The sequence below is a fragment of the Diorhabda carinulata genome, chromosome 1 (genome assembly GCF_026250575.1).
Source record: "Diorhabda carinulata isolate Delta chromosome 1, icDioCari1.1, whole genome shotgun sequence".
NCBI lineage: Eukaryota > Metazoa > Arthropoda > Insecta > Coleoptera > Chrysomelidae > Diorhabda > Diorhabda carinulata.
The window spans coordinates 20,020,677-20,047,807 of record NC_079460.1 but is presented as its reverse complement, the minus strand read 5'-3'; the positions used below and the strand labels follow the sequence as shown (position 1 = coordinate 20,047,807).

The window sequence follows — 27,131 nt, the reverse complement described above, 5'->3', positions numbered from 1 at the left end:
AATTATTTTGATGAATAGATTTCTGATTGATGTTGAGTTGCATTTATTGACGATTACAATTTTTCGAATCGTTATATCTCAGAAACGATGACTCGTAGGAAAAAAAGTATTGATATGTTTTTTGTAGATAATTTTATGATCTGTGTCTGAGGTTTTTTTTTGATAAAACTCACCGTTTTGCTGAAAATCACGAAAAGCTCATTTTTTTGAACTTAGACCTTGGATAACATTTTTTTCACACAAGGGAATGATGTAGAACTTTAAAATTTTATTTTTAATTATATTTTAAACAATTTAATTGATTTTCAGCTTGAAGGGAATTTATGTAGCTTCACTCTTATTTTTTGGTCTAATTTGACCGGACTATTATTAGAGGAAGTTGAAGCATGTCAGACGGAAGTACTGAACAACTTTTTAGGGAACGAGCCAAAGCGGTTAAAAGTAGATTGTTTTAAATTTGTATACCCTCTATAAAGTGCTAACAAAAATAAAGAACAAAATAGATAAGTATGCAGAGAATGTGCTAGGGTAATATAAAGCAGGTTTTAGAACTAATTAGTCAGTGACGGACCAGTTTATTCCCTCGCAAAATTAAAAACCACTTCTTATGTATGCAATATAACTTTTCATACATTGTTTATAGACTTCCAACAGGCAAATGAGAAATTGAATAGGACAAGCTTATATGGAGTACTTAGCAGACTAGGAATTCCGACAAAAAGTTAGCTGTCAACTAATATTTAATTCTAGAATTCTAGAGGTCGTGATCCGAAACTTCCAATTATATGATGATAGGGCATATTACGAATGTAAAAGTCCTCTGCAGATGACATAATTCTTATAGCTAATTATGTGGTTATCAGGAATATTCGGAAAGAAGCAGATAATCAGAATATATCCTTTATGTTAACAATAAACAGGAAATTTAAGTTCGAAGGGTTTCTAAATCTTGCACACAAAGAAAAAGTCCTGTACAAGGCAGATGAAGACATGTAAGACAGATGGGAAAAACGAATTGGAGATGAAGCATGCTTATTATGGAGCGAGAGTTTAGATGGCTGTGGATTTTGAGAGACTATGTGAGGATCGATGCTAAAAATGGTACAACAGAAGAAACCAATAGGCAAAAAGACAAGGAGGAGACCAAGGAATAGATGATATAAGTGAGTATTGGAAGACCCAAAAAACAATAATATTCGGAATTGGAAAGGAACAGCTGTGACGTGGAAGAACATAGAAGCATAGTGTGGTAGTACGAAAAATTGAACAAAAAGCAGTTTTGAAGAGAGCTTGAATTGGAGAAAAGTAACTGTATAGTTGGGTACGCATATCGTTGGAAAGAACTGTTTTTAGAAGATTGTACGAGTACATAAAATTTCATCACATCAGTTCACAAATTACTGTAATTCTTGATTTTGTTTTCGTTTCATACGTTGTTGAAGATGCAGTCTGCCATTAACCATTGAATATTTTCTAATGATAAATCTGTGAAAGTTCAACTAGAATGTTTTATTAGGTTTTAATAATTTTCTCCGCTTTCCATACAGATTCACTTATAATTTATTATATCAAAGCAGTAATATTTTGACTTTCATCGTTTATTTATCTTCATAATATAGTATAAATGATAATTGAACCTATAGAGTTCCAAAACAATTAAAACAAAACAAAAGTCTATAAAGATAATACTCTTCACCTGACAAAAAATGTCAACAAACAATATATCAGGTTACCAACTAAGTACAACAGTATTGTTAGTTTCAACCATTACTATACATAACCGAGTCACAAACCTAAACAAATCACAGTTTCATCCAAAAGTTTATTGACTACCACAAACTAGGCCTTCGATTTTATTGCTATATACTGTAAATACGAGGGTTGATCCCTTGCTCCGTCCTTGCCCTATTTACAATAAAAAATTTTGCCTGAGCTATTACGGACCTGTGATGGAATGCGTTAACCTGATGCAAGAGAATACAGAAATTTACCTGGGCATTTGTCTTCCATCTCCTCCCGTTATTTGAGAACTAAATGGCCATAATCAGAACCTACAATTGTGGCTCCCTTGTGTACATCTACTAAAGTTACTCCTCAAAAATATATTTTAGATCACCTTTCCATCTTGAAATTTTTCGGCGATGTTCACTCCTTACTCTTCATTTTAATCTTTACATGTGATAAATCCCTGGCTCACCCATTGTGACTAGTCTTCCTTGTCTATAGTGCATTAAAACGTCCATAAACGTATATTCCAGTTTGCTTGTTTGAATCTTTCAACATTCGTTGACACAATTTTTCGCGTTCAACCCGTCAGTAAGTCTGTTATGCAACACAAGGTATGGTCAATTATTTGTAAATATTGCAACACTATATCACGGTCTTTTTCAACATTTTTTTATATGGTAGTGGCGCTCCACCTGTATGTTTTGTACACGATAATCTACCACAGTTATACTCTTTACACCACCTTTTTCACTAGGTCATATGGTACTACAGTTTCCTTACTATACTGGCCAAATCTTAGTGATTTTGCGTTAGAGACAACTCTTTCAAATGCAAGTATTTAATCGCCGCGGATTGCTCGAAATGATCCATTTTGTTATTGGGATGAAACTTCTTTGAAATCGGATTTTTACTGTTTAGATAGATTCAGAATTATCACTTTTTTTGCATGAACTTATACATAATAGATTACAATATTACGTAATAATAATTATTTTGATTTATGAATAGGTCAGGAGCAAAACAAAGGCACTAGCCGTCGTATTTAACAGTTCTCAAATTTTCCATAAGAATCAGTATCGATTTATGTTTTAAAAGCAGCTGCTATCTACCATTATTATAAATATCTTGCTGTCAAGCCTAGGTATAGAAACTTATCTGTAGGTATTAATGTTAATGACACTTTATTGCTTCCATACACTGTCATACTATTTATAAAACTAGCAAAAACTGCTTTGATAAAACAGCAGTTTATTTTGAAAAATCTAAAAATTCTCTAAAGATATACAGGGTGTTCCGGGACTTGATACGAAAAATTAGGGAGTAGGGGACTTGAAAATAATGCTATGACAAAAAAAGTTCTCTTATGACCTCTCGTTTCAGTTTCCGAAAATTTTCTTCGGAATGTCTCTTTATTATATTATATTATATTTATTAATTTTTGCTATCTTTAGATTATACAGATTTAGAATTATTTATTTCGTCAAACACACTACCTGGAAATACGTAATCATCTATTAAGAATTAAGAATTTGAATGTATAAGGTTTTGATTTCGCAACTTTAGAGGCCTATAACCCAGAAACGAGGGGTCGTATGAGAAAATTTCTTAAATGTCACGGCATTAGTTACACGTTTTTTACCCACTCCCAGAGCACCCTGTATGTAAAATCTTATTTCACTCAATGTTCACCAACCGTAAAAATTGTTTATAGCATTTTCCTGTTCAAGGTATTTTATTTCTATTCCAACGAAATGCGTAACAGAAAGTTTAAAAAACGATGGAATTTCATCATTTAAGGATGGTTTCAATACAAAAGTTTATTATACATTTCAACTTTGAAGGGTTATTTTTGATGGTTTTAACATTTTTATTTCGGTCTGTGTTAGCAATATCTAAACCAAGCGTTAAAAAATACTAAACCGACAAGGAAAAATATCTACTCATACCAATTATTCTAAAGAAGAATTTTCTTTTTTGTCATGCAATGTTTTAGATGTTCATTTATTACTGACTAGTGTGTAAAGAGTTTGGTACATAAATTTCAAAATTTATATACCACAATTTAAATGATTATTATTCAAATCTTATTTATCAGCTGAACAACCTAAAAACGTGTAGAAGAATTTTCTGTCTAGCATCTTACGAAATCAAGGTCAATCGATTTCATTGAGTTTCTAAGTATAGTAAATAAGTTTTGTTTTTTACAAAATTTTTTTAGTCTTTAAATAGAAAATAAACTTGTCATTAAGATCTATATTTTTAACTGGAACTATACACAGTGTTGCTTAGCTACTTCAAAAACAAAATTCCCTTAGAAATAAATCGAAATTTTACTTACTTGGTGAGGTTATGGAAAAACGAATTTATCAGGCAATAGATTGATCAACTTGACGATTAGAATTTTATGGAAACATTATTATCGAATTGAAAAAAAACTTTATTAAAGGTTTGAAAACAGAAAAGATTTTATTTTCTAACCAATCGCAGATACTACAGAAGAAGAAAACTGAGTTATAGATTTATGGTTTTTTCCTTTTTTGCTAATTTAATAAGTGACCGTAGCTTAAAAAACGCTTTACCTATTTGTAACGGAATCTTAGGACACGATTTTCACCCACTAAAATATTGAAAATATACGAACTTTTAAAGACTAATGATAATATAATAAATTCATGAATGTTTCATAAAATACGAGCTGGATTATCAGGCGTATTATTAAATTCTGTTTTATTATGAATACAATTTTTTTTAATACAACTAATATAATTCTAACTAAAATCAAATGAAATATACACTACTGTCCAAAAGTGTGAAGCACATCTGCTTTTTAATTTCTGATTGTACGCAGAAAATTAACAAAATAAGTTTGTCGCATTAAAACTGACAAATTGCTAAAGAAATTGAGAGAAAATGTCTGGAAGTCCCAATAAACTATCAGAAAATGAATGTTATAAGATAAATGAAATTGATTTTAATAAATTAATTAACAAAAAGACTAGAATATACGAAGTATTAAAATAAAACTTTGATAATGAAATAAAGCTAAAAAAAGAAAAATATTTTTTTTCAGGTTGTGCTCCATTCAATTTAATTAAATTCATATCAATACCAATCAATTAAAATGATCTATTTTCTAGAGTTTTGGACGGTAGTGTGATAATATATAAAACTATTAGGAGTCAAAATAGAAGAAGTATCTGTTCAATTTATAATTTAGTAGTACAAGGTTACTAAATTCTACCTTTAGTATTCCCGAAATATTTCTAATAACAAAATGCCAAATTACTTACAAATCTCATAAACCTTCGTAACAACAACAAAACTACAAATTTATGGGGTATAATACAGACTTACTAGTATTAGAATTAGGCGATTGTGGATGTGACATCTGATGTGCAGTTAATAGTTGCTCGGCACTTTGGTGTTGTTGAGCAGCAGCTTGTGCAGCTAGTGATTTTCTAGGGTCTTCCCACGTCGTTGTGCGTGTCGTGTGACTGTAAGGAAAATCATATAATGAATATTTAATAAAAATAAAAAATCAATGCTTTTTTGGTCGATTTACTGCATGAAAAAATTGTTGAATGAGCTATGAGCTTTCGCATCAGTTAATTGAGCTAAGATAAACATTATTACTACACATAAAAAAATTATTGTTCCCTTTTACCCTCATAAATTGCACATAAATAGACTTTAATTATGAGTTACATTCAATTTCTAGCTTTATAACTGCCCCCGTACAATACCGACCTCGTCCGTAACTTCAAGCAAATCCTTTAAATTTGTTATGCGGACTTTGGACTACGAGAAGCAGAGTTCAAATCTATCAAGTATGAGTCGCCACCTTTATTCAATGTTCCCAACTACGCAAAGTTTATAGTAAGACAATCATGATCAGCAGTGTTGTCATTAAGCCTAATATGTCCACGAATCTAATGATTTACAGAGAAGTCAATTTTCTGTTGAAACACATCGTGTTTCTAACAGAAAGGAGATTTTTGTAGAAATTATTATGTTAGTTATGAGATTAATTTGAAAAAAAAAATAGATATTATTCAACAAAAAGCATAAATTAAAAGGCGTACGTACCAGAACGAGATGTAAACAAATTATGACAGCCAAAAAAAACCTCTTTATGTGCCAAAACATATATAAAATATTTGTAGAGTTAAAAACAATAAATAAAAGTCAAAAAATTAGAAGAACTTATTTATCATTTTTTTACAACAAATCAATTAAATGTAAATAGACCCTCATTCGTACACATTATTGCTGGGATGGTTTATCTGTGAATTGCACAACATTTTGAATGAATAAAAATAAATTTACATTTTTTACAAACAAACTTTTTGTTCTTAGTTTAATTATCAAACGAAATTACGCCGTAACATATATTAATTGACATAAAAAAACACCCATATCAACGAGTTCATTGCAATTTTTTTCGATTACGCATTTCTTAGCGTTAGGTAATTAATCGATGAAAATTGTAGAAAAACTCAACTTCAATGTAATATACGTCAGGCATGATTCCACCTAGATGTATCGCACAGATTCATTACCAAGGAATGGTAGGTAAGACCAACTGAGAACAAAATGAAGTAAGTTCAAAACGAAACCTCTATCCACATTCTCTCAAAGTGTGAAACACTAAGGAACTCCAGAGCCCTACACCTGGATGTGTATGAAATAGAAGACGAAGATCTTTGGCAGCTACAGCCATCCTACATTCTAGACTTTTTAAGAGGAGTGAGATTGATCAGCTGTAAAAACTGGGTTCTCCAGTATCGCAGCTAAAAAGGGGGACACATTGGATCCTTTGGGTCGCAGTATACTCGAGACCCCAAATCCATACATACATACATACAAGTTCAAAACTTTTGATTTGGAGATACACACTTCGCATTATAATAAGAATGCTAAGCACTAATTTGCAATTGACATAGTGGACGATGTTGAAGTGGAATAGTTCTTCTGACACGTCTTCTATCCCTAGCTCTCGGCTTACTGCCTTTTCGATTCTATTCCCGACTAAATCTAATACACTTCCTTGTATCCTTGCAGCTATTTTCATAGAGAACAAACTAGACTTACGTGAGATAAGCTGTTGAATCTTTTCTCGTCTTTTTAATCTAGGGAGCGTCCATAAAACACGTGGTCATATTATAGTCCTTTTGGGACTCCTTTCTTCTTGCACGTAGCTTTTTCCATGACCCCTCCCCTCTGCCCGATGCTACGTGATTTTGTTTTAAAATATTACGCCTGATGAACAATTTTCTGATGTATCGTAGAACTTAATGAATATTTAGTAATAATGATAAATCTTACAAAAAATTACAATGTATATCTTTCAATTAATATTTGTTAGCTACTAATAAATATTTAACTGTTAATATTTAATGAATTAATTTATTTATCTAGTTTATTATTTTTTAAACAATGTACTCATGATTTTTCCCGAAATATTAGCATTTATGTGCCAAATAAAATTATTTTCTTTAACAAAATTTTATTTGGAAAAAAGTGCTCTGCTCTGCTCTCACCTCTTCCCTCCCCCGTCAAGTGGCTCAGTGTAGTATTTGAACTTATCCCTGTCATCTTGGCCGAGCTACGTGATTTATGGACGTTCCCTTAGGTACTATGCAGCTCTTCACAACATATTGCACCAAAATACATAATTATCGGCATGCTTTTTTTGGTAGAAAGTATCTTCCTAGAAATTCTATCTAATAAATATTTTAATCTGTCTTATATCATTTAGTACATATTCAAAATACGTAACCTGATGACATGGGCAAATTAATTAGGATTAAGGCAGCTTGACATGCAAGGTCAAAATATTGCATAGATGAAAATTGCACGTCGTGTCTCTTGTCATTGCATGATGATAACAAAACTCGGTAAGTAAGTAACGAAGTGAAAAAGTGGTCAGTGGATGGATCACTGTCAATAATTATATTTACTGCTGCCTTGGTTTTGGAGCCTGATGGATAGGTTGGTTTTTAAGCCAAAAGTAACTCGATTTTTCCCTAGAATTGCAGCTTGTACGCAATAAAAATGGCACAGAACCGATGGTGTTGCAAGTGCTAGATCTTGCATGAAACAATCAGCTGAACTTTTTATCAAAAATTATTGCGCCTTGCAGGGCATTGAACGTTGAATTGCATCATGTCAAGATGCGTTTAGAAACATTCAAAATGTTATACTTTCTCGGTAGCGTTTCTGACTTGGAATGTTCCAAATTCACTTTTCAAAGCTATCGTTTGAGGAAGTCATTTTGGCACTTCAATAATAATATAATATGATCAAACTATAGCGTATTATACAAAAAAATGTTATATACTGTATTTCGTGTTTAAACCAAAAATAACATAGACATATGATTTAGAAAAGCCAAGTTACTAATACTGTATAATATCGTTTGGTTGAAATTTCTATGGTAAAACTTTAGGCAATTTGGCAACATGGTTGAATAAAAACAAATATTCCAAGTCTGCAAGGCTTGTTCCCACAAAGCAAACTGCTCAGTGCATGCGAACCGTCTTCTTGTATAAAACAAACAAGATGTAAGTCAATATTAAGAAATTTAAAAACCTACGTATTTGAAAAAGTGAATGGGTATGTTATCAAATGAAATGAGAACTCGATTTTATATGTGGTTGTTGGGGATTGAAATTAAGAAGAATAATGAAATTTGGATTCCATACTTTTCTGCATGAATTGATATTTACTATAAATTACCTAGGGCCAGTGGCGACGAATCCAAAAGGTGTCTAGAGGAGATGCATTAGTACCAAATATTGTTTGAGTAAAAGTAAACCTCAAACCATCCCAACCCCTCTTACATTTTTATTATTGCTCGTAAAAAAGATTTATTCGAAAATTGTGTTTATCACCGCATTTTGTTAATATGCAACTAAAAGTTCAGTATAGTTAAAAGTTTGGAGAAATTATTCAGATACAAATATTTTGGTATTGGAAAATATTAAAATACTGTAGCTCATTTGACAATGAGCGAATACAAAGTTGTCATGATACCAAATTAAACCTCAATATAACATCATAAATTAGTGGTGGATATTTTTTTAAATTAATGTTCAGCATGTTCCAAAAATAAATTTATAAAAATACCATTGGATTTAAAACATTAATGGAGACGAAGTTTTGTGAAGTACAAGAGACACATGAATAAGATTTCGTTTGTGAGACGATCGACTTAAACATTTTTGAAAAAATTACCTAACCCAATATCAATTATATTATTTTTTTTTTAAATAAATGTGGTTACTTAATATTAAGAGTAATTTATTGTTACTTGTGACCGAAGTATAGATATTGGTTAATCCTCAGGGTTTGCTCATTTAGAATTTATAATGTATTTTATATGAAATTTTTAAAGTGTTCATGCTGAGATTAATGAAAATCAAAGAAGAAGGTATCGATATTTATTTTCTTCTGCTCTACAATCCTCCATATTGACCTTCACCATAAAAACTATGCCATTAATGATTTTCTAATAAACTATACTTATTGAGTGCAAAAACATTCCAAAAAATATTGCATTTATATATTTTTTTGATTGAAGTGGGGTGAATACGCAATCGCCAGTACTCTACTGATATCTGAGGTATCTTTTATTTGACATTTCAATAAATGTGGACTTGAGAATGAATAGAGTCTGTTACAATTTGTTTGATCTACTTTTTGTTCCAGATTCGAAACTTGGTTTTTTTGTATTGATTGTTTCGAAGTTATTCTTATGTTGTGATTAGAATTTGATGCACAATATTGGCGCTAGTATTTTTTAATACTGTTTATATTAAAAAGAGATCGCTTTTCAGAGCAATTAGTATCATTGCTAAAATAGGTACAATTGGAAAAACTTCTCTTCTCTACAATTTTCAGATTGCAGTGATGGCGTAGAAATTCAGTATAAAAATGATCAAAATACCAAAATTTATATAATAAAGTTTAAATTATTTTTTTAAAAAATACATTTATATATACGAGGCATATTTTTTAAGTAAGTACCATTTTGGAATTAAAAAAAGAAGTGCAAAGGTATCGCAATAATTTTATTTTTACATGAAAGCCTGCACCTTAATCTACTTTTCTACATAATTTCCGTGAATATTGAGGCACTTGTCATAACGTGGCACCAGTTTCTGAATACCCTCATCATAAAATTCTGCCGCCTGACTTGTTAACCACTGTATCACAACTGTTTTGACTTCGTTATCGTCTTGAAGACGCTGACCGCCCAGGTGATTCTAGTAGTCGTCTTTTGTTCTGGATTGCACGACGCAGACTGTTCAATGTCTCACAATAAGACGCTGCATGGATTGTCTCATTACAAGGCCGAGACTCCACTAGCAAAACTCCTTTTCTGTCCCAAAAAACTGTGCACATGATTTTCCGGGCAGAAATTGTTTGCTTAAACTGCACTTTTTTGGGTTATGATCACTCATAATGTTTTGTCCGTAAACTTCACAGATCGCACGATGAATATCGATCGGTTTTACGCCTTTAGCACTAAGAAATCGTATAATATTCTTCACAACTTCACAATCGGCGACCTTGGGGTTGTGGCGACGGAATCGTAAAAAGGTACTTACTTAAAAAATATGCCTCGTATTTTAGTTTATACAAAATTCTGAGGTAGCTAGAGCTAACATTTCGTCTTATTTTCATTGTTTGTTTGGAGAGAATAAAAAGTATTTAGGTAATTCAGTAATAGTCAGAAATATTATTCTGTATCTCCCTGTATATTAACCTTAAACAATGGTGTAACTCGAATCTATGAATGGAATGAAATTATGTGAAGTCTGTAACAACTGAATCGTGAAAGATGAAATATACTCAGGAAGTGGATTGATGAAAAATAGTGTGTCCTACAAATTATTAAGCATAAAACTGTCAAAACCATTCTTAAAAAAATATAAAAATTGAAAATAAAATTTATTTTTATACTAAAAGGTTTTAGAAATGTTTCTGAAAACGCTAATTTTTCGAAAATCCTCTATATACTTCAATACAAGATAACATTGGCAGTGTCAATATCGAATACGGAAGTAAAGAAATAGGATTTCTCTTACAAACTAAATTATTATCGTTACCTCATTATTAAGATTGGGATTTGAATTTCCTCTGCTGCTACTGACATTTTTCTCAAAAGAAAACTTTTTCCCATTAAAAATTTTATTTTCACATTTCAGCCACTAGGAAAAGATGTTGGTGATTTTAGGTAAATAGTGGTCAGGTGATACGACTGTATGATTTTTCATAGGCCTTGCACTATTCATTCTGATCTATGGCGAAATTCTTCCATAAAAAAAAATTTGAATCCAAAAATGTTAAAAATGCCCTGCGGCAAGTTTGCATCTAAGAATGGTTTTACTAGGTTCCAAGGGCTTGCTGCACGTTGAGATAAAGAGAGAGAAAGAGAAATACTTTAATGTCAAAAAATTGTTACAATTAGCATGCCCGGAATTAAATATGATTAGAATAGAAGGCACTTTCCAGTAAATATGCCCTCAAATTATTGCGGAATGCGGGAAAAGACTATATCGATTTAATTTCAATTGGCAAGTGATTGTGCATTTTTTGCATTGAAAAATATTGAGCCCTTAACTAATTCTGAACGTGGAGTAGGGTATGTAAAGATCGTGCTCCGCGTTCCTAAGTGGATAGCCGTGCACCGATCTTTCTGAAATTGGAGAAGCGTGTTTACGAATTAGGCAAACAGATTCAAAGATGTATAACCAAGGAGGAGTCAGAATTTTTATATTTTAAAGAGTCGCACCATACGTACCCCAGAAGGAAGTGCATATCGGAGATGTGACTCAATAAGGACATATTAGACTGTTAAGGAGATGGATAAGTTCAGTTCTTTGGAAACTGATCTCATCAAAAAACAGGAGGAATCAAATTTTTAGATAAGGCGGCAATATGTAACTCCCATTTCAAGGAATTGTCCATAACAAGCTCTAAGAATTTTACAGACTAAACGACATCTATGGTGGGGTTGTTCAATAAAAAAGGTTGCAATGTTGCAAATTTGTCCAAACCTCTATCAAATCTCCTATGGACCACTGGGTGTTTATGCGGACCAATTTAGAAATCAATGTTGTGAAGTTCTTGGGTTCCCAGTTTGACTATTCACAACGCTGAATCTATGTACGTATAGATTAGAATACTGTACTATGTACAGTATTGGGACTATCAATATGAAATCTTTGTCTATTCAATTCTAATCTAGTGTAACTGTCAATAGAACGTTGCAATAATAAACTCAATTCTTTGAGTACCTTATTTATTAGTATTAAAATCGATGTATCAAAACAAAAAACGAAGTTATTTTGGGGTTTCCTGATGACAACAGATAGAATTTTGTGAAACTGTTATGGAAAACATCAAAAAAAAACGAATTTTTTCCAAAAAACGTATATTGGACGAATAAATATATGTAAACATAATTTACCTATAGTATTAGACTCAGGATACTGAGCATTCATGTATGAATATTCCCAAAACATTAATGTTGGAATAAGACTACATTATAAGCCCCCTTTTGGTTTAGTGGAATTAAGTATATGGAACTAAAAAATCAAATTATGTCTACAGATCCATCAATTCTTGATAACTTTAAGGAGTATAGGTACCAGCAACACCTGCACACAATAAACAAAATTATTCAGAAAGTACTTCTAATGGTAGAATTATTTCTGCCCTTAGTGCGATGAAGTCTCCTAAGCCACCAGATTTATATCCAAATGATTTTTTTTAACAAAATGATGTGAAATATTTGAGATTTATTATGATAAGATTTTGTGTTATATTGTTTTCTATCGTTATTACCATTTTCAAAGTATCGTTGATTCTCGACGAGGTATCGATATTTACTTTTTTTTCTGTTTCACATAGATTTTCACCGTACAAACTGTGTCATTATGCATTTTTGATTAAACTACATTTTTAAGAACATTTCAAAAAATATTTCGATTATATATTTTATATAATATGGGGTATCTCTTATTTCTCATTTAAATTGATTTGAACTTGCAAATGTATAAAGTTGGACTGCAAAAAAGTAAACCAGAGTTACGCAATTAATTAAAAGAAAAAAGATGTTCACAGAAATTGTGAAAATCGAAAAATTGGAGTATCGAGCCATCATCAAGTACCTGTATTTAAAAGGGTTAAGAGGTAAGCAGATTTACGAAAATATGCGTAATACCCTTGGTGATCGATGTCCTTCGTATGGGACCGTGAAAAATTGGACTTCAAAATTCAAAAGAGGTAAATTTTCCATTGAAGATGAGGACCGATCGGGAAGGCCAGTTTCTGTGTCAGTCCCCGAAAATATCGATGCAATTCATGACATGATTTAATCAGACCGTCGAATTGGGCTAAAACGGATCTGATCTGAAGCACTGAATATTTCATACGAAGAGGTTCATCGTATAGTTCACGTCATTTTGGATATGAGAAAAATTGCTGCAAAATGGATCCCCAAATGTTTGAATGTTGACCAAAAGCGTGCAAGGATAGAAGCATCGCGTTCGATCAGTGCTCGATTTGAAAACGATGTAAACTTCTTAAACCGAATTGTTACTATGGATGAGACTTGGATACATTGTACGACATAGAAACAAAGTAACAATCGATGGAATGGCGCCACTCTGTTTCTCCAAGACCTAAGAAGTTTCGTGTTCAAAAATCTGCTGGAAAAGTTCTTGCTTCAGTTTTTTGGTATTACCTCGGAGTAATCATGATCGATTTTTTGGATAAGGGTAGAACAATAACGAGATTATTAATTGACGTTACTGACCACTCTACGGGAAAAAATTAAAGAGAAAAGACGCGGAAAGCTATCCAAAGGTGTTTTGTTTTTGCAGGACAACAGATTTGGCTCCATCTGACTATTCTTTCCTCAACTGAAAAAAAGTTTAAAAGGTCGTAAATTTTTTTCCAGCGAGGAGGTAATAAAAGCTGTGGAGGTCTGGTTGCAGAGCAAGAAAAAACATTTTTTTGAAAGGTCTAGACACGTTGCAGGTTCGCTGTAATGAATGTATCCAATTTTGAGGAGAATATGTTGAGTAATAAAATATTTTGACATTGAAATTTTGTTTGGTTCTATAATAGGCTAAGAATTTTTCAATATATCCTCGTATTTTGGGACTGCGAGGCCATCCTTTTGTTTGTCAGGTTTTTATTCGCACAGTAGTAGACCTTGGAGTTTTATGAACAAGAGAGTGTGGCAAACGAGGGTCTGGCAAATACAGACGGCTCACTCTAGCCAAAGTCATCTGGTAGCTACATCAGACTATTTTAATTAATTATTGTGGCTAGAGTGAGTTTTTCTAATAAAAATAAAATAGGAACTAAAAATAAATCGATTTAATCAGGTATTTTAAGTTTGAAAAGATTCGATGCGTTCAATTAACTCAACATTGTGTCTCGAGATGGAGGATTCACTCATAAACAAACAAGACAAGAATATAAAAAATGTCTTCATATAAGAGACTTGAAGCTGTATAACAAACGATTTTCTAGCGACGAGACATATTCTTATTGCCGGAAATGAAGGGAACAACAAATTCCACAGATAAGAGAACAGGTAGATGAACAACAATAGGAAAGTTGAGCATAAGCAGTATTAGTACACGTGAGAGTTTTCTAGAAATAGGACAATAGACCACAAATTTGAGATTGATGCATGGTCAAAAGATTTATTGTAAAATCAAAAACATCCCTCACACGTACAATTGAAGATGATGACCGATCGGGAAGGTCAGTTTCTGTGTCAGTCCCCGCAGTTCATGACATGATTTTATCAGACCGTCGAATTGGGCTGAAACGTATATCTGAAGCACTGAATATTTCATACGAACGCGTTCATCATATAGTTTACGTCAATTTGGACATGAGAAAAATTGCTGCAAAATGGATCCCCAAATGTTTGAATGTTGACCGAAAGCGTGCAAGGGTAGAAGAATCGCATTCGATCTGTGCTTGATTTGAAAACGAATTGTTACTATGGATGAGACTTGGGTACATTTCTACGATCAAGAAACAAAGCAACAATCGATGGAATGGCGACACTCTGGTTCTCCAACTCCTAAGAAGTTTCGTGTCCAAAAATCTGCTGGAAAAGTTCTTGCTTCAGTTTTTTGGGATTACCTCGGAGTAATCATGATCGATTTTTTGGATAAGGGTAGAACAATAACTGGAGATTACTAATTGACGTTACTGACCACTCTACGGGAAAAAATTAAAGAGAAAAGACGCGGAAAGCTATCCAAAGGTGTTTTGTTTTTGCAGGACAACGCCCTTGCACACAAATCTCATGTTGCCAAGCAAAAAACACCCCCCTTATTCACCAGATTTGGCTTCGTCCGACCATCATCTCTTTCCTCACCTAAATAAAGTTTAAAAGGTCGTAAATTTTCTTCTAACGAGGAGGTAATAAAAGCTGTGGAGGTCTGGTTTGCAGAACAAGAACATTTTTTTTTGAAAGGTCTAGAGACGTTGCAGGTTCGCTGTAATAAATGTATCCAATTAAGAGGAGAATATGTTGAGTCATAAAATATTTTGACATTGAAACTTTGTTTGGTTCTATAGTAGGCTAAGAATTTTTCAATATATCCTCGTAGATCATTCTTGAAAATCTTTTATCACAGCTCACAACCAATCCTTTATTTCTTTTTTATTCTGAAGTGCTATATGGTTTTCTTGTCTTGATTTGCAGTAAAGCAAAATCATTTTTTGGTTGTAATTAGAGGTCAATGAACAATCATCTTTGCCTATGTTTATGTGTTCAAATTGATATCACAACTATCATTGAAAAATTTGTATTGAATCCAGTTGAAATTTTTAAACAATATATGGAGAAGCAATTGTACCGACAGAAAAGATATAATCGCCGTCAACAGAATATTTTCTGTTCGATACGATCACGATGTTGAAGTATCGTTGCGGCATCTCGACCCTGTATATAGTGTCGTTTGGTCAATGTACTGCTGGTGATGATCAGCCGTCTTACCTGAGTTTTGACCTTAAATTTACCTGCGTGCGGACTGTAACAAGTGGTATGACCGTCTCATTATCATAGTTTACAAATTTATTTTTACAAAGGCCGGTTCTACATTTTCAATCTGTTATATTTGTATAGATAGAAAATGCCAATTTTATTGATATCAGAAACCATTTCTAAACAAAAGATTGTCAACCATAGAGGCAAAAATACGCTTTAACTTTTAGTTTTACAGAATTTGCGATTGTTTTAAACAAATTCGCATGGTTAAATATATAGTTATCTGTAATTTATTCAGGTAAACGTAGGCCTGAATGTCAATAGTCACTTTTTAAAATAAGCCTTCATTTGAAATCCGTCAGATCTTTTTGAGAAAAAATACATACGGTTTTCAAAAAGCATATAACTTTTATTTAATTGTACTCTAGGAAGGTGAGAAGTCCGTCTTCTACTAGCTGATAACACTATTAAATAGAGAATAGAGAAGAATTATATTGGGCTTTTAATAAAATACTGTAAAGTTGGACAATCTAAAAATTGAAACCTAGAATTTGGAAACTTACAGGGATTAGTGTCAAGCAAGTCAAGACGGAATTTATAAATAAATAATACATCTATTCAATATATAAAAAACCTTTATATGTAGACAAAATATATGGAACCTGACATTAGCTACAGCTAATGTTATTGACAACACTATAAAAAATAAAATCTTACATAAGTTTATGAGTAATAAAATAAGTTTTGTGTTTATATGAATATCTTACTGAAGAAGGCCACGAAGAAGATCACCACCGTAATTAGTTAAATGTCTTGGTAGTAAAAATAAACTATTAAGTAAAAAAATCTTCTAAAAACTAATGAAGCTGAAACTATCCAAAAAATTAACCTATGAAAGTGGATTTTTGTGCGTGTCCAAATTATTTTCCATGTTCAAGGACACACAGAATACACTTCAATGAAAGATAATAGTTAGATAGATAATAAATTTGGAAAAATTTATTTGAAAAGACTTTTATCTGATATAGAATATTTTCAGGTTAACTATCGATTACATTTCTGAGCAATTTTAAACGATTTAATTTTTGAAGGAATAAACACAGACAATCATTCCAATCGTTTAGTTTCGGAAACATCATTGGCAATGGTAGTAAACTGAATTCGTTTTCAAAAATAGAACACAGTATGATTTCAATGCAAGTGGTGGATTAATTCTCGCGAATAATATTAAAACTATTTTTTGTTCTAACACAACCTCTTTCTAATTAATATACGGCGAAATGCCACTATGGGACCTACTGTATATACGACGTCATTCCTTTTTTGTGACGTAAAGCGTAGTGCTGTCCTTCATTCATTCATAGTCATAACTACCTATGTTTTATTTTAGAACACACACACTACACTCCAATGAGATGCAAATAAAGTATTGGTGTATTCAACCGGCAAGATATTTCTCTGTACCAACTGTATTACCATATATCATATCTGGATAAGCATCCCAGTATTTTGGATGGTGAATTGTGGCATAACAAACACCTTTTGCATTTAGTAATAAACTAAAATTACAATTTCAGCATCCAAAAAATACGGGTAACATGCTCTTGAAGGTCGCATCTTGGATTCTTTGGTCTCTACATTATAGTGATTATAGTCTGCATTAAAAAACGTCGGCAAATGTTAACATTCGCAGTACCCATTATACAGATAATTTCTTCTTGTTTAATTATTTGTCTACTAGTCACACGCTGATTGTGCAAACCGATATCATGAGTTTTTTTATGGTGTCAGGACACATTGGAATGAAGGAAAATGAAATAGCAGACAGACTTACACAAGTAGAAGGGCAAAAATCCGTAGGATCTAAGCCGTTCTGTGAAATCGACATCAGAACAAAATAAGTTCAGTTACTAGATTAATCTACAGTATTTCAGACAGGCAAAGATATTCTTGGGAGCTTATAACCAAAGAGCATATATAGAATGTATCAATCGTAAAAAAAAAACAATATATGAATATCAACAGAAACCTTGTCGTGACATTTCGAACTCAGTGGATACCTGAAGATGTTTCGTTGAGCATATTGTGCAAATTCTATAACATTCCTATAGGACGAAACCTCTATCCACATTCTGTCCAAAGTGTGATAGCAGTACACCTGGTTGCCTATGAAATAAACAATAAAAATCCCACATCTAGGATCAGTCATAAACAGTGCACCTAGTACTACAGCAAGAAATAGATCTTTTGAGCCGCATTGTATAGGACAATCTTAATCATACATATATACAGGGTCCTTCACGACGAGCTGAATCGATATGTATATAGGAAAGTACTGCGACTAGTGTTCTGCAAATTTGCTTGCATGGGTTTTTCAAAATGCTCGTTTTAGCTAGAATAATTTCAGTTTCCCGGTTATAACGGAAGTGGACCCAAACTTCGTTATTTTAAACGGAATGCTATGGTTTTTATTAAATTTTTGGAATCTACGCAAAATTTTAATAAAACTTTATATAAGGCATCGTATGCCTAAAGTCCACCAATTTTTATTTATTTCACATTTTCGAAATTTTTGGACACATGCAGCTCTCCACTAAAAAAATAATATTTCTAAGTTTAAGTCAGGTCTAATATTTTTAGCTCGTCGTGGAGGACCCTGTACATGGACTTTTTGAACATTTTTGTATGTTCACTTCCATTTTGATACCAATATGTTACAATGTGATTTTGAATGATTGTTCTGATTTAAAACCTATTGTTTGTTTTTCTGGTCACATGACCCGCCTCAGTTTCCATCCAATTATTTTCACTACCACGTCCGTTGAACCTGTCTTTTTCAGTAAGAGATAGACCTCGTTTCATTCTTCGCTGCGTTACCTGGATTTTGTTTATGGTACCTTTTGTTGAGGTTAGAACTTGAACACCGTATCGGTAGAATGCATTGTTCGAACATCTTTGTCTTCAAGCAAACAAGGATTTCGTATTTGAAGACATGATTAAACATACCTAGTTATCGCCAATGTAGATTTCGTGTTCCAGATATTTTTAGGAGCTTACTTATTCAATACTATCACGTTCCATACAGTCTGTAGGTTTCTTTAGTCATTCTCTTGCAATTTTGTGGCGGTCACAAATAATCATTAAGTAGAAATGGACCTGGATAGCCTTCTTCAACGTATATATCTATGATTTTTATCAATTGAATACAGTCAAAAAAGAAAACCATTATAAAATGCTTCTATGTTATTTCTAACTACTCCTCGTCGCCGCTTCGTTATTTAAATTGTTTAATCAGAAACCAATTAGTTAAGTTAATACTTATGATATGAAAATTTACATTGAGTATAAGTGGTAGCAAAATTAGACAGCACATATTTTGTAACGTTAGTTTTCGTTTCAGTGTTTTCACATAAGGTAATATCCTAGATGAATCTCACTGAAGGTAAACAGTTTACCTTCAGTATCTGAAGACGATAAATTGGTTATCGAAACGCACGTCAGACGATGTGATTATGAGTGTTCGTGTAGTGGTAGTGTAAACAGTGTGTTCAGTATGATATACAGGTTTATTACTATTTGCTGTTAGAAGTTAAATAATAAATATTTATTTAAACGTAGGGTAAATTAAAATAAAAATTCCAGAGTTACGGACCGCAAAATTTAAATGTTCTAAGTTTGAGTTTTCTCAAAATATATTTAATTTTTTGTGGTTAAAGGAACATTAACTAAATTTACCGTTTTTTGTAACCTTGATAATGACATCAACGTACTATCATTTTGAAATATATTCATAGTCTTCCAATTTTATATTTCAGTAAAAATAAGTGCCAGAGTTTAGAAACATGAGTTGAATACGAATTTCAATTGCAGCAATAGCAAACGTATCATAAATTGAGATTATACCAGATGTGAAGGTCAGGTAAAATTCGGTAGTGTAGCAGGCGCTTAATCCGACTTGGATTTTAGTTTGAACTAAATTTAAAATGTAGGCTTTTTTAATGCATAGTATCAGTTATTTTGAATGGTTTTTAGGAGTATAGACATAAATATAGTTTTGGAACACTACGACAAGCAACAGAACTCGACTTAAAAGTTTTGGCGCCCATGCTGATAATTCTAAAGTATATTACTTTCAATAATTTATTGAGATTCATAGTAAAAACAAATTTTTTGTTCAATCTATTTTCTAATATAACATTTTCCAGTTATAGCATCGTAATTAGTATCATTTAATATCGGTAAAGATTTTTTTTACATTCAAGACAACAGCAGCTAAATATGACACACTAAAGAACAAAGAAAAATTAGCAGATAGTATTACAATACTCAACAATTGCTATGTATCATAAATATTTTTTTTTTAAACGGGCTAGAAATTAGTACTTTCCGGTTTATTTCTAGGTCAGAAAATCTCATTCTGTCGGACCGAGCCAGAAAATTATTGTGATAGTCCAATAAAAGCTTTTACCGGACTCATTTTTATTTACTTTCCGGCCTATCTTTAATGAAAAAAATAATAAAATAGTTAGTCTAAGATAGTGGTCAATAGGTTTCTATAGTAACCGAGTTTTGTATTATTTAAAACTATAAAATAACTTGACATATTTTGACGTTTAGTTGAAAACGTGACATTTATTATAAAATGGATGTTCAAAATGATGCATTCGATTGTGTTTATGGTACAACAATGCCCGTTTAAAAAAAAATATTGTACGTAATACGTCCCAAAAGTGGTTGTAAGTAAAAAGACCACTTTCGGGACTTGTTACGTAAACTACTATTGAAAACTTCTAAACTTTCTTTGTTTCGATTTTTTCATTTTATTCTATAGTAAGTTCTACAAACTTCTTAAGAAAAGGAAAACAAGTGGATGTTTAAGTGGTCCAAAAGTCTCGGTCAGGAAGGTCAAAGGGTTACATCGATGAAGATTACAAATATGCCATCCGTCCACTCATTTTACTTTAAAGAGAAAATTCCTACCATTGATAAAATTTTGGCGTCCTTTTTGGAACACGGATGGCCACCAATCAGCAGAAATAAGCTTTGGCAGGTTCTACATGAACTATATTTTTGTTGGGAAAAATAACGTAAAAACTCATATTTAAGTTACCACTCGAGACAAGTTGAAAGTCTACCTACGACGTCATGGAGAAAATAACGACATTATTAACTGGTTAATACAAAAAAATATTACATTCAACAATGACTTGGTGAAAAACGAACTTTTGTCAATTGTCAAAATAGATAAAAATCGCCACAAGAAATACAATATTAATAAAGTGGCAAGAAATCGCGAATCCGATCGAATTGATATGGGCCCTAAAAGGCGAAGTAGCTCAGAAAAATACAACATTTAAATTAAAGGACGTTAGAATATTACTAAGCGAAACTTTAAAAAACGTTACTGCTGAAAACTGGCAAAAATGCATTCAGCATGTTGTCAAAGAGGAAAAAAATGTGGGAATTAGACAACATTATTGATCAAACTGTAGAAACTCTCATAATTAATTTGAACAATTCATCCACTAGTTCTTCGGAATAATATACATATATTGCAAATATGTAGGTACATATTTTAAATATGTTACAGGAAATATTTGTAGACTGTTGTATATATGGCCATACGGATTATCTAGGTAACCGCTTACATTTTAGTACGGTCAATTATGGGGAAAATATATCTCTATCCAGTTATTTATTTATGATTGGCATATTTAAATATTCCAAATTTTGGACGTAAAGAACCGTACTAAAAATTTCAGGATTTTGCATTTATTACTCTATGCTCTTTCCAAATAGACTATGTCATTTAAACAAATAAAATGCCAACAAACTTAATGTAATACAAATTTATTATAGAATAAGTAATCAATAATCGAAAAGTGCGGGTAGTAAACCAAATTGTTTAGCTTATGAGATTTTATGTTGAAAAAGAAAAGGCAATAGACGTTTACATTATTGATAGTAATATGGATGGTTTTGATGAAAGTTGTTTGACTTAAATTGGAAATTAATAAAAGCAGGATGTTCATAATGGCTAAGTAACTTGAACTTGTATAGCAGCAAACAGCCGAGACCCTAGATAAACGAAGGCATCATCAACCTTGTGGAATGTCGATGTTAAACGCTAAATGGACACGAGAATTTATTCATAATATATATTAAGTTACCATTTATCGCGTTTCTAGAAGAACAATGAATTCCTATAAATCTGATATAAGGACAGCACAACAAAATCATTGAATTACAGTTGTATCATGCGTCGCGAACACGTGGCAGAAATGCAACGTTTTCGTTGCGTGTTTGTAACACACAATACACTCATTAACAAAATTGATAAAAAGTGGGAAGTACCAGGATTTAGGAAATTACTATTCAGAAAAACATTCATTGTAAATTGTATCTTCAGCCTTTGTCTTTTCGTCATAAACACTCGTTAAAGAATTAATAGCAATGAATTATTCCGGGGTGGCTCTGGACTTGTAAAATATCCTGGATAGTTTGGAGCATAGTTGTTAGACATATGGTTGTTTTTTTCAAAACTCCCATGATCTTCATTTTGGTATCCATTTTAGAGTCCCACGGATTAATTTTAAACCTTCAACCAGAGAAAACGTAAAGTTGTATTCGGGTTCACTTTCACTTTTTCTGTCTTTATTCATCCTCTCGTCCATCTATTGCATTAACTTTGTAATCATTTTATCCTTTTTCTTCACTAAATTCTTTGCTTTTTTGATTCTATATTACGAAATAATTTTGAATTTCAATTATAAATAACTCTGTATCGATATCCGAATCTCCCGATGATGCCATGATGATACGAGTTTGTACGCGACAGTACAAAATGGCGTCCACGCTGTTATTCGCAGCGATCTCCTTCGAATTCGCAGCGCGTGCACGGCTTGATAGTTGCGCGCCCGCTCCGCTTTGAAGACGCTCGCAATCCGCTAGTATGATAAAGCCTTTAATATATAAGTATGTATGAGTATAAAATTTAGAATTCATCTGATCGTTTAAAATGTTATTGGAGCCCTAAACTCCAGTTATATGATATACCTAACAAGGATAACGTTACGAATTTTTGAAATTATATTTTTATAATTTCCTAAAAAGTATAAAAAAAGTAGAATTTAAAATGGTATTAGCCAAGAAGAGGCTTAAAATCAAGTTATTGGTATCCTGGCCTGGATAATAATACCAATTTATGAAACTATTATATTGTCATCCGAAATTAATAAATTTGGAAAATTTCAAATTAATCCGACGTTTTTATGTTCCTGAAAATCGATTTTAAAGATTTCCTCACATAGAAACATACTTAAAAGAGAATGAAAATGTAGTATAAATTCATGTTAGAATAACAAGTTTCATTAACTAAATTAAATTGTTTATTGATGATAAATAAAATGTCTTTTTGCTTGTTTTTATCACCTTCAGCAAAAAGTTGATGCTATATTTTTCTATTACATTGGTTTTGATTCAGTTCATGTGATAGTTCTCATTGTATAATATGTACAGAGTCCGCTCACATGCATCAAATTATATAGTGGATCAATGCTCAATGTTTGAATCCTACATCAAGTTGCATAAGTCTCGCGGGAAACCTTTTAGTCACAAATGGTGCAGCCATATATGTTCATTGTGGAGGGCGACAAGATACTACAACTCAAGCTGAGGACCGTTAGCTACGTAATACTAGTAGCCCAATCGGATTAGTCAATTAGATTCACGAAAATTCTAAGCAGCAAATTTTCTTCGAAATTCGTTGTGGGAGGGGGGTTATTGGTAGTCTAAATTCAAAAAGTAGAGGTACCAGACTTGTTGCTGCATCGCCATCTTGATTTAAAGGATTATTTTTTATCTCTTGAATAATTCGTTTATTATTAATTTTACAAAAGTTGTTTAAAATTAAATTTCCCACAATTTTGGTTCCCATCAGTTTTTTCCTAGGATCGATTTTCTTCGATTTATACTCGAAAAGAGGGGGTGAATTTTTGGTTATCGAATAACTCGTTTATTTACAATTTTACGCGAAAAATTGTAAAATAAAGTTGTTTAAAATTAAATTTTCTACACCTACAATAACTAATCGTGGATTGGAATCTATCGCTACAATCGCCGATCCAGCACCAGAATTTTTGTTGAAAATTATATCATGTAAATGCAAAACGTTTCGTCTTATGCCACAACTGCAACGGAGAAACGTGCGAAAACGTTGTCTCAATTCGAAAGCTGCTGGTATCTAAAATGTACTCAATTGTATAACAAACTGTGAACAATTTTCATTATCGATGGTATGAGAAAAAGACAAAATTAATCATATGATTTACATTGGTTCTGGTATGAAGAAAAACATAGGAAAATATTGTTATAAAATCATCCCGTGGGAATTTTCCACAGGAATATACATCTTCTAAATATGTTTCAAAATTGAACATACAACTAATGAACCGATCGGCGAAAAATTTTTTATTCATAGTTATGTTAAAGTATATTACGTTAATTTATTGTAAATTTAGCTTCCCACTGTTTAATACAATTGCGACAGAAATTATACTATAAATAAATCACTTAAGTATACCAACTCCTTTTCTACTCCAACACGAAACAGTTTTATTTATACCAGTAGTTGCTGTATAAAAATGCATCGACGAGTCACTTCCGGTATGATCATATCGGTTGACCTTAAAGGCCGTTAGTTTGGTTTCATTGAAAACAGGTAACAAGTAGAATATTGTGACTCAGTTTAGTCGTTAGTTGTACCTCTTACTTCTAAGAAAAAATTGGCATCTAGTTCAATGGAAAAATAAATATAAATGATTTCTCAAGGGACATTTGATGTTATTTCATTTGCCAAGCAGGATGTTAACTACTTATTTAAAGATGACATCTTTGGCTATCGTATCGATAATCATAATAACTTTTAAAGGAATAACCAAAATTTAAATAGAATTTATCAGAATAAAACATAGAGAGAAAAAATATTCTTCTACCCAGTTAAGCGTTCTGCTTTTCAAATTTACTTTTAAAAATGAAAATTTATTAAAATTTTGCTATAAAACAACACTATCTTTAACATGTTATTTATACATTTAAGGTTATATAATCTATCAAAAAAGGCTTTTTTTGAAAACCACTTTTTATAAAGGATAAGGATAAGGATAAAAGATAAAATTTATATAAAATTTAAGAGCCCATACTTTTGGTATTGTTATAATAAATTGTTAATTTTTTTTCGACTTTATTATTACCAACTTCTGACGTCATACATACCAACCTTGTCCGCCACGACCCCTAACCCTATCCTGTCCGTATTATTTACTTTTTAGTATACTTTGAAACCTTTATAAGGATAGTTTTTCGTAATAAATAATTTTTACTTGTAATTGTATTAGTAAAATTTTGTAATTAACATTTCAAAAACCTCCCATGTTCTATTAACTGTTTACTTCTCAAATCAAATTCCAAAAAAATATTTATTGCCATTGAGTAATACATGTTTGGAAAGCTTAGAATTAGAAACCAGTTTGACTACGAGGATGTATACATGCAAAATTTCAAGTTGTTTGGTTAACAGGAAGTCAGTTAAATATTGATTACAAAAATTTGTACCAACATACAGTGCGAGTAGAATAAAATATAGTAATAAAGGAATAATTGTGGGCAGAGGGCAGTAAAAAAATGTTCTTTATTTACTGCCCACTGAGGAGAAAAAAGAAAGGGACACAACTTTTTTCCTAAATATATTCCTACGATTCATTATAAAATAATAATATAAAAAAAGTAAAAGAAACAATTGTTCCTATTGTTACGAACTCGTCCCCAACATGGGCCGTGAAGGTGGCCATGTCCGGTTATAATGAAAGTCTAATAATAGCGGCGATTTGTTTTTTTAGAACTAATTTCTAGGAAGGTCTTTTTATTTGTTTGTACTGTTTTGTTTTTTTTTTCTAGAATCTTTGAGGAAATTCATTTTGGGTGTATAAACGAGTTCGTTTAGCAGAGTTATAATAAATAGTCATAGTGAAAAGAAAGAAATACAAGAGTAATCAGTTGATTTAAATAAATTGGAAAAGTAATTATACAAGTAGTGATAAGTTAATAATTATATAGTTAAATGTTTGTATGTAAATGTTTAAATAAATTAAATAAGTAAGAGACAGTGTTTATAAATTCACCCCACGAATTGAAAGAATGTAAATAAATAAGAAAAACGTTACATTATTCCACGTTTAATTGAATAGTATGAAAAAACAGTTAAATGAGTGCTTTCTACGAAGATAGACCGATAACAAAAAATATGATATTATGAAACATGTTTAATTTGTTTAATCCATTCACGCATACACTTCAATTGATAATAATTCATTCTGAATCTCATTGTAAACACGCTTCTATATTTATTTAAAACGTTTGTTCATCATTATAAAAACTTGGAAAATAGCGATATTTCTATTACTTAAGGTGAGGATAACATTAGAATAATTTTCAACCTTGAAAATGTGATAATAAATATATATCCATATAATAAATATTTATTTGTTTCAAAATTTAAATTTAGGAAATAAAAGGATTTATTTCATTCAAATTAACGTGAACCAAGAGCTACAGCCATTAGCATGAAATCAAGTATAAAATATAGGGTCATTTATAAAGTATTTTCTGATCTATTTTCAATATATTTTTTCACTAAAAATCAATATATACAAGTAGATATAGAGAGTGAGTTTTATGTATGGAACGTCTCAATTATCTCGGAAACGGCTTGTACAATTTTTATAAATTTTTGTGCGCAAGTGTCTTGTAATACGGGCGGTATTATGGTGGTATCTACATTGTTGTCAGATCTTTCCTTTTTTCGGAAAAATAATGGATCACCCTATATATTTTGTGTTTTTAGAAATACTGATTATTTTTCATGTAATATTTTCTATACCTGAATGGCATAATTTCTCTATAGTTATAGCTACATTACGTAAAATTTTAATTACGGATGATTGCGAAATATCAAGTTCCCTGGATATTTGTCGAGTATTCAAGTTCTTGCTTCAGTTTTTTGGGATTGCCATGGAGTAATCATGTTTGATTTTTTGGATAAGGGTAGAACAATAACGACCCTGCATACAAATCTCATGTTGCCATGCAACAAAATCGTGATTTAGGGTTTGAATTCCTAGAACACCCCCTTATTCACCAGATTTGTCTCTTTCCTCAACTGAAAAAAAGTTGAAAAAGTCGTAGATTTTCTTCCAACGAGGAGGTAATAAAAGCTGTGGAGGTCTGGTTTGCAGAGCAAGAAAAAACATTTTTTTTATAAGGTCTAGAGACGTTGCAGGTTCGCTGTAGTAAATGTATCCAATTAAGAGGAGAA

General features: G+C 31.8%; 1 protein-coding gene across 2 annotated transcripts in view; it reads right to left on the bottom strand.

Annotated features, from left to right (window-relative positions):
* Nucleotides 1-27,131, bottom strand: part of LOC130897101 (transcriptional coactivator YAP1-A) — a 135,215-nt gene that overhangs the window by 20,498 nt on the left and 87,586 nt on the right. For both annotated transcript variants that reach the window (XM_057806113.1, XM_057806831.1), the window contains exon 2: nucleotides 5,083-5,222. In XM_057806113.1, the coding sequence (XP_057662096.1) occupies nucleotides 5,083-5,222 (140 nt within the window). The remainder of the gene's footprint in view (nucleotides 1-5,082; nucleotides 5,223-27,131) is intronic.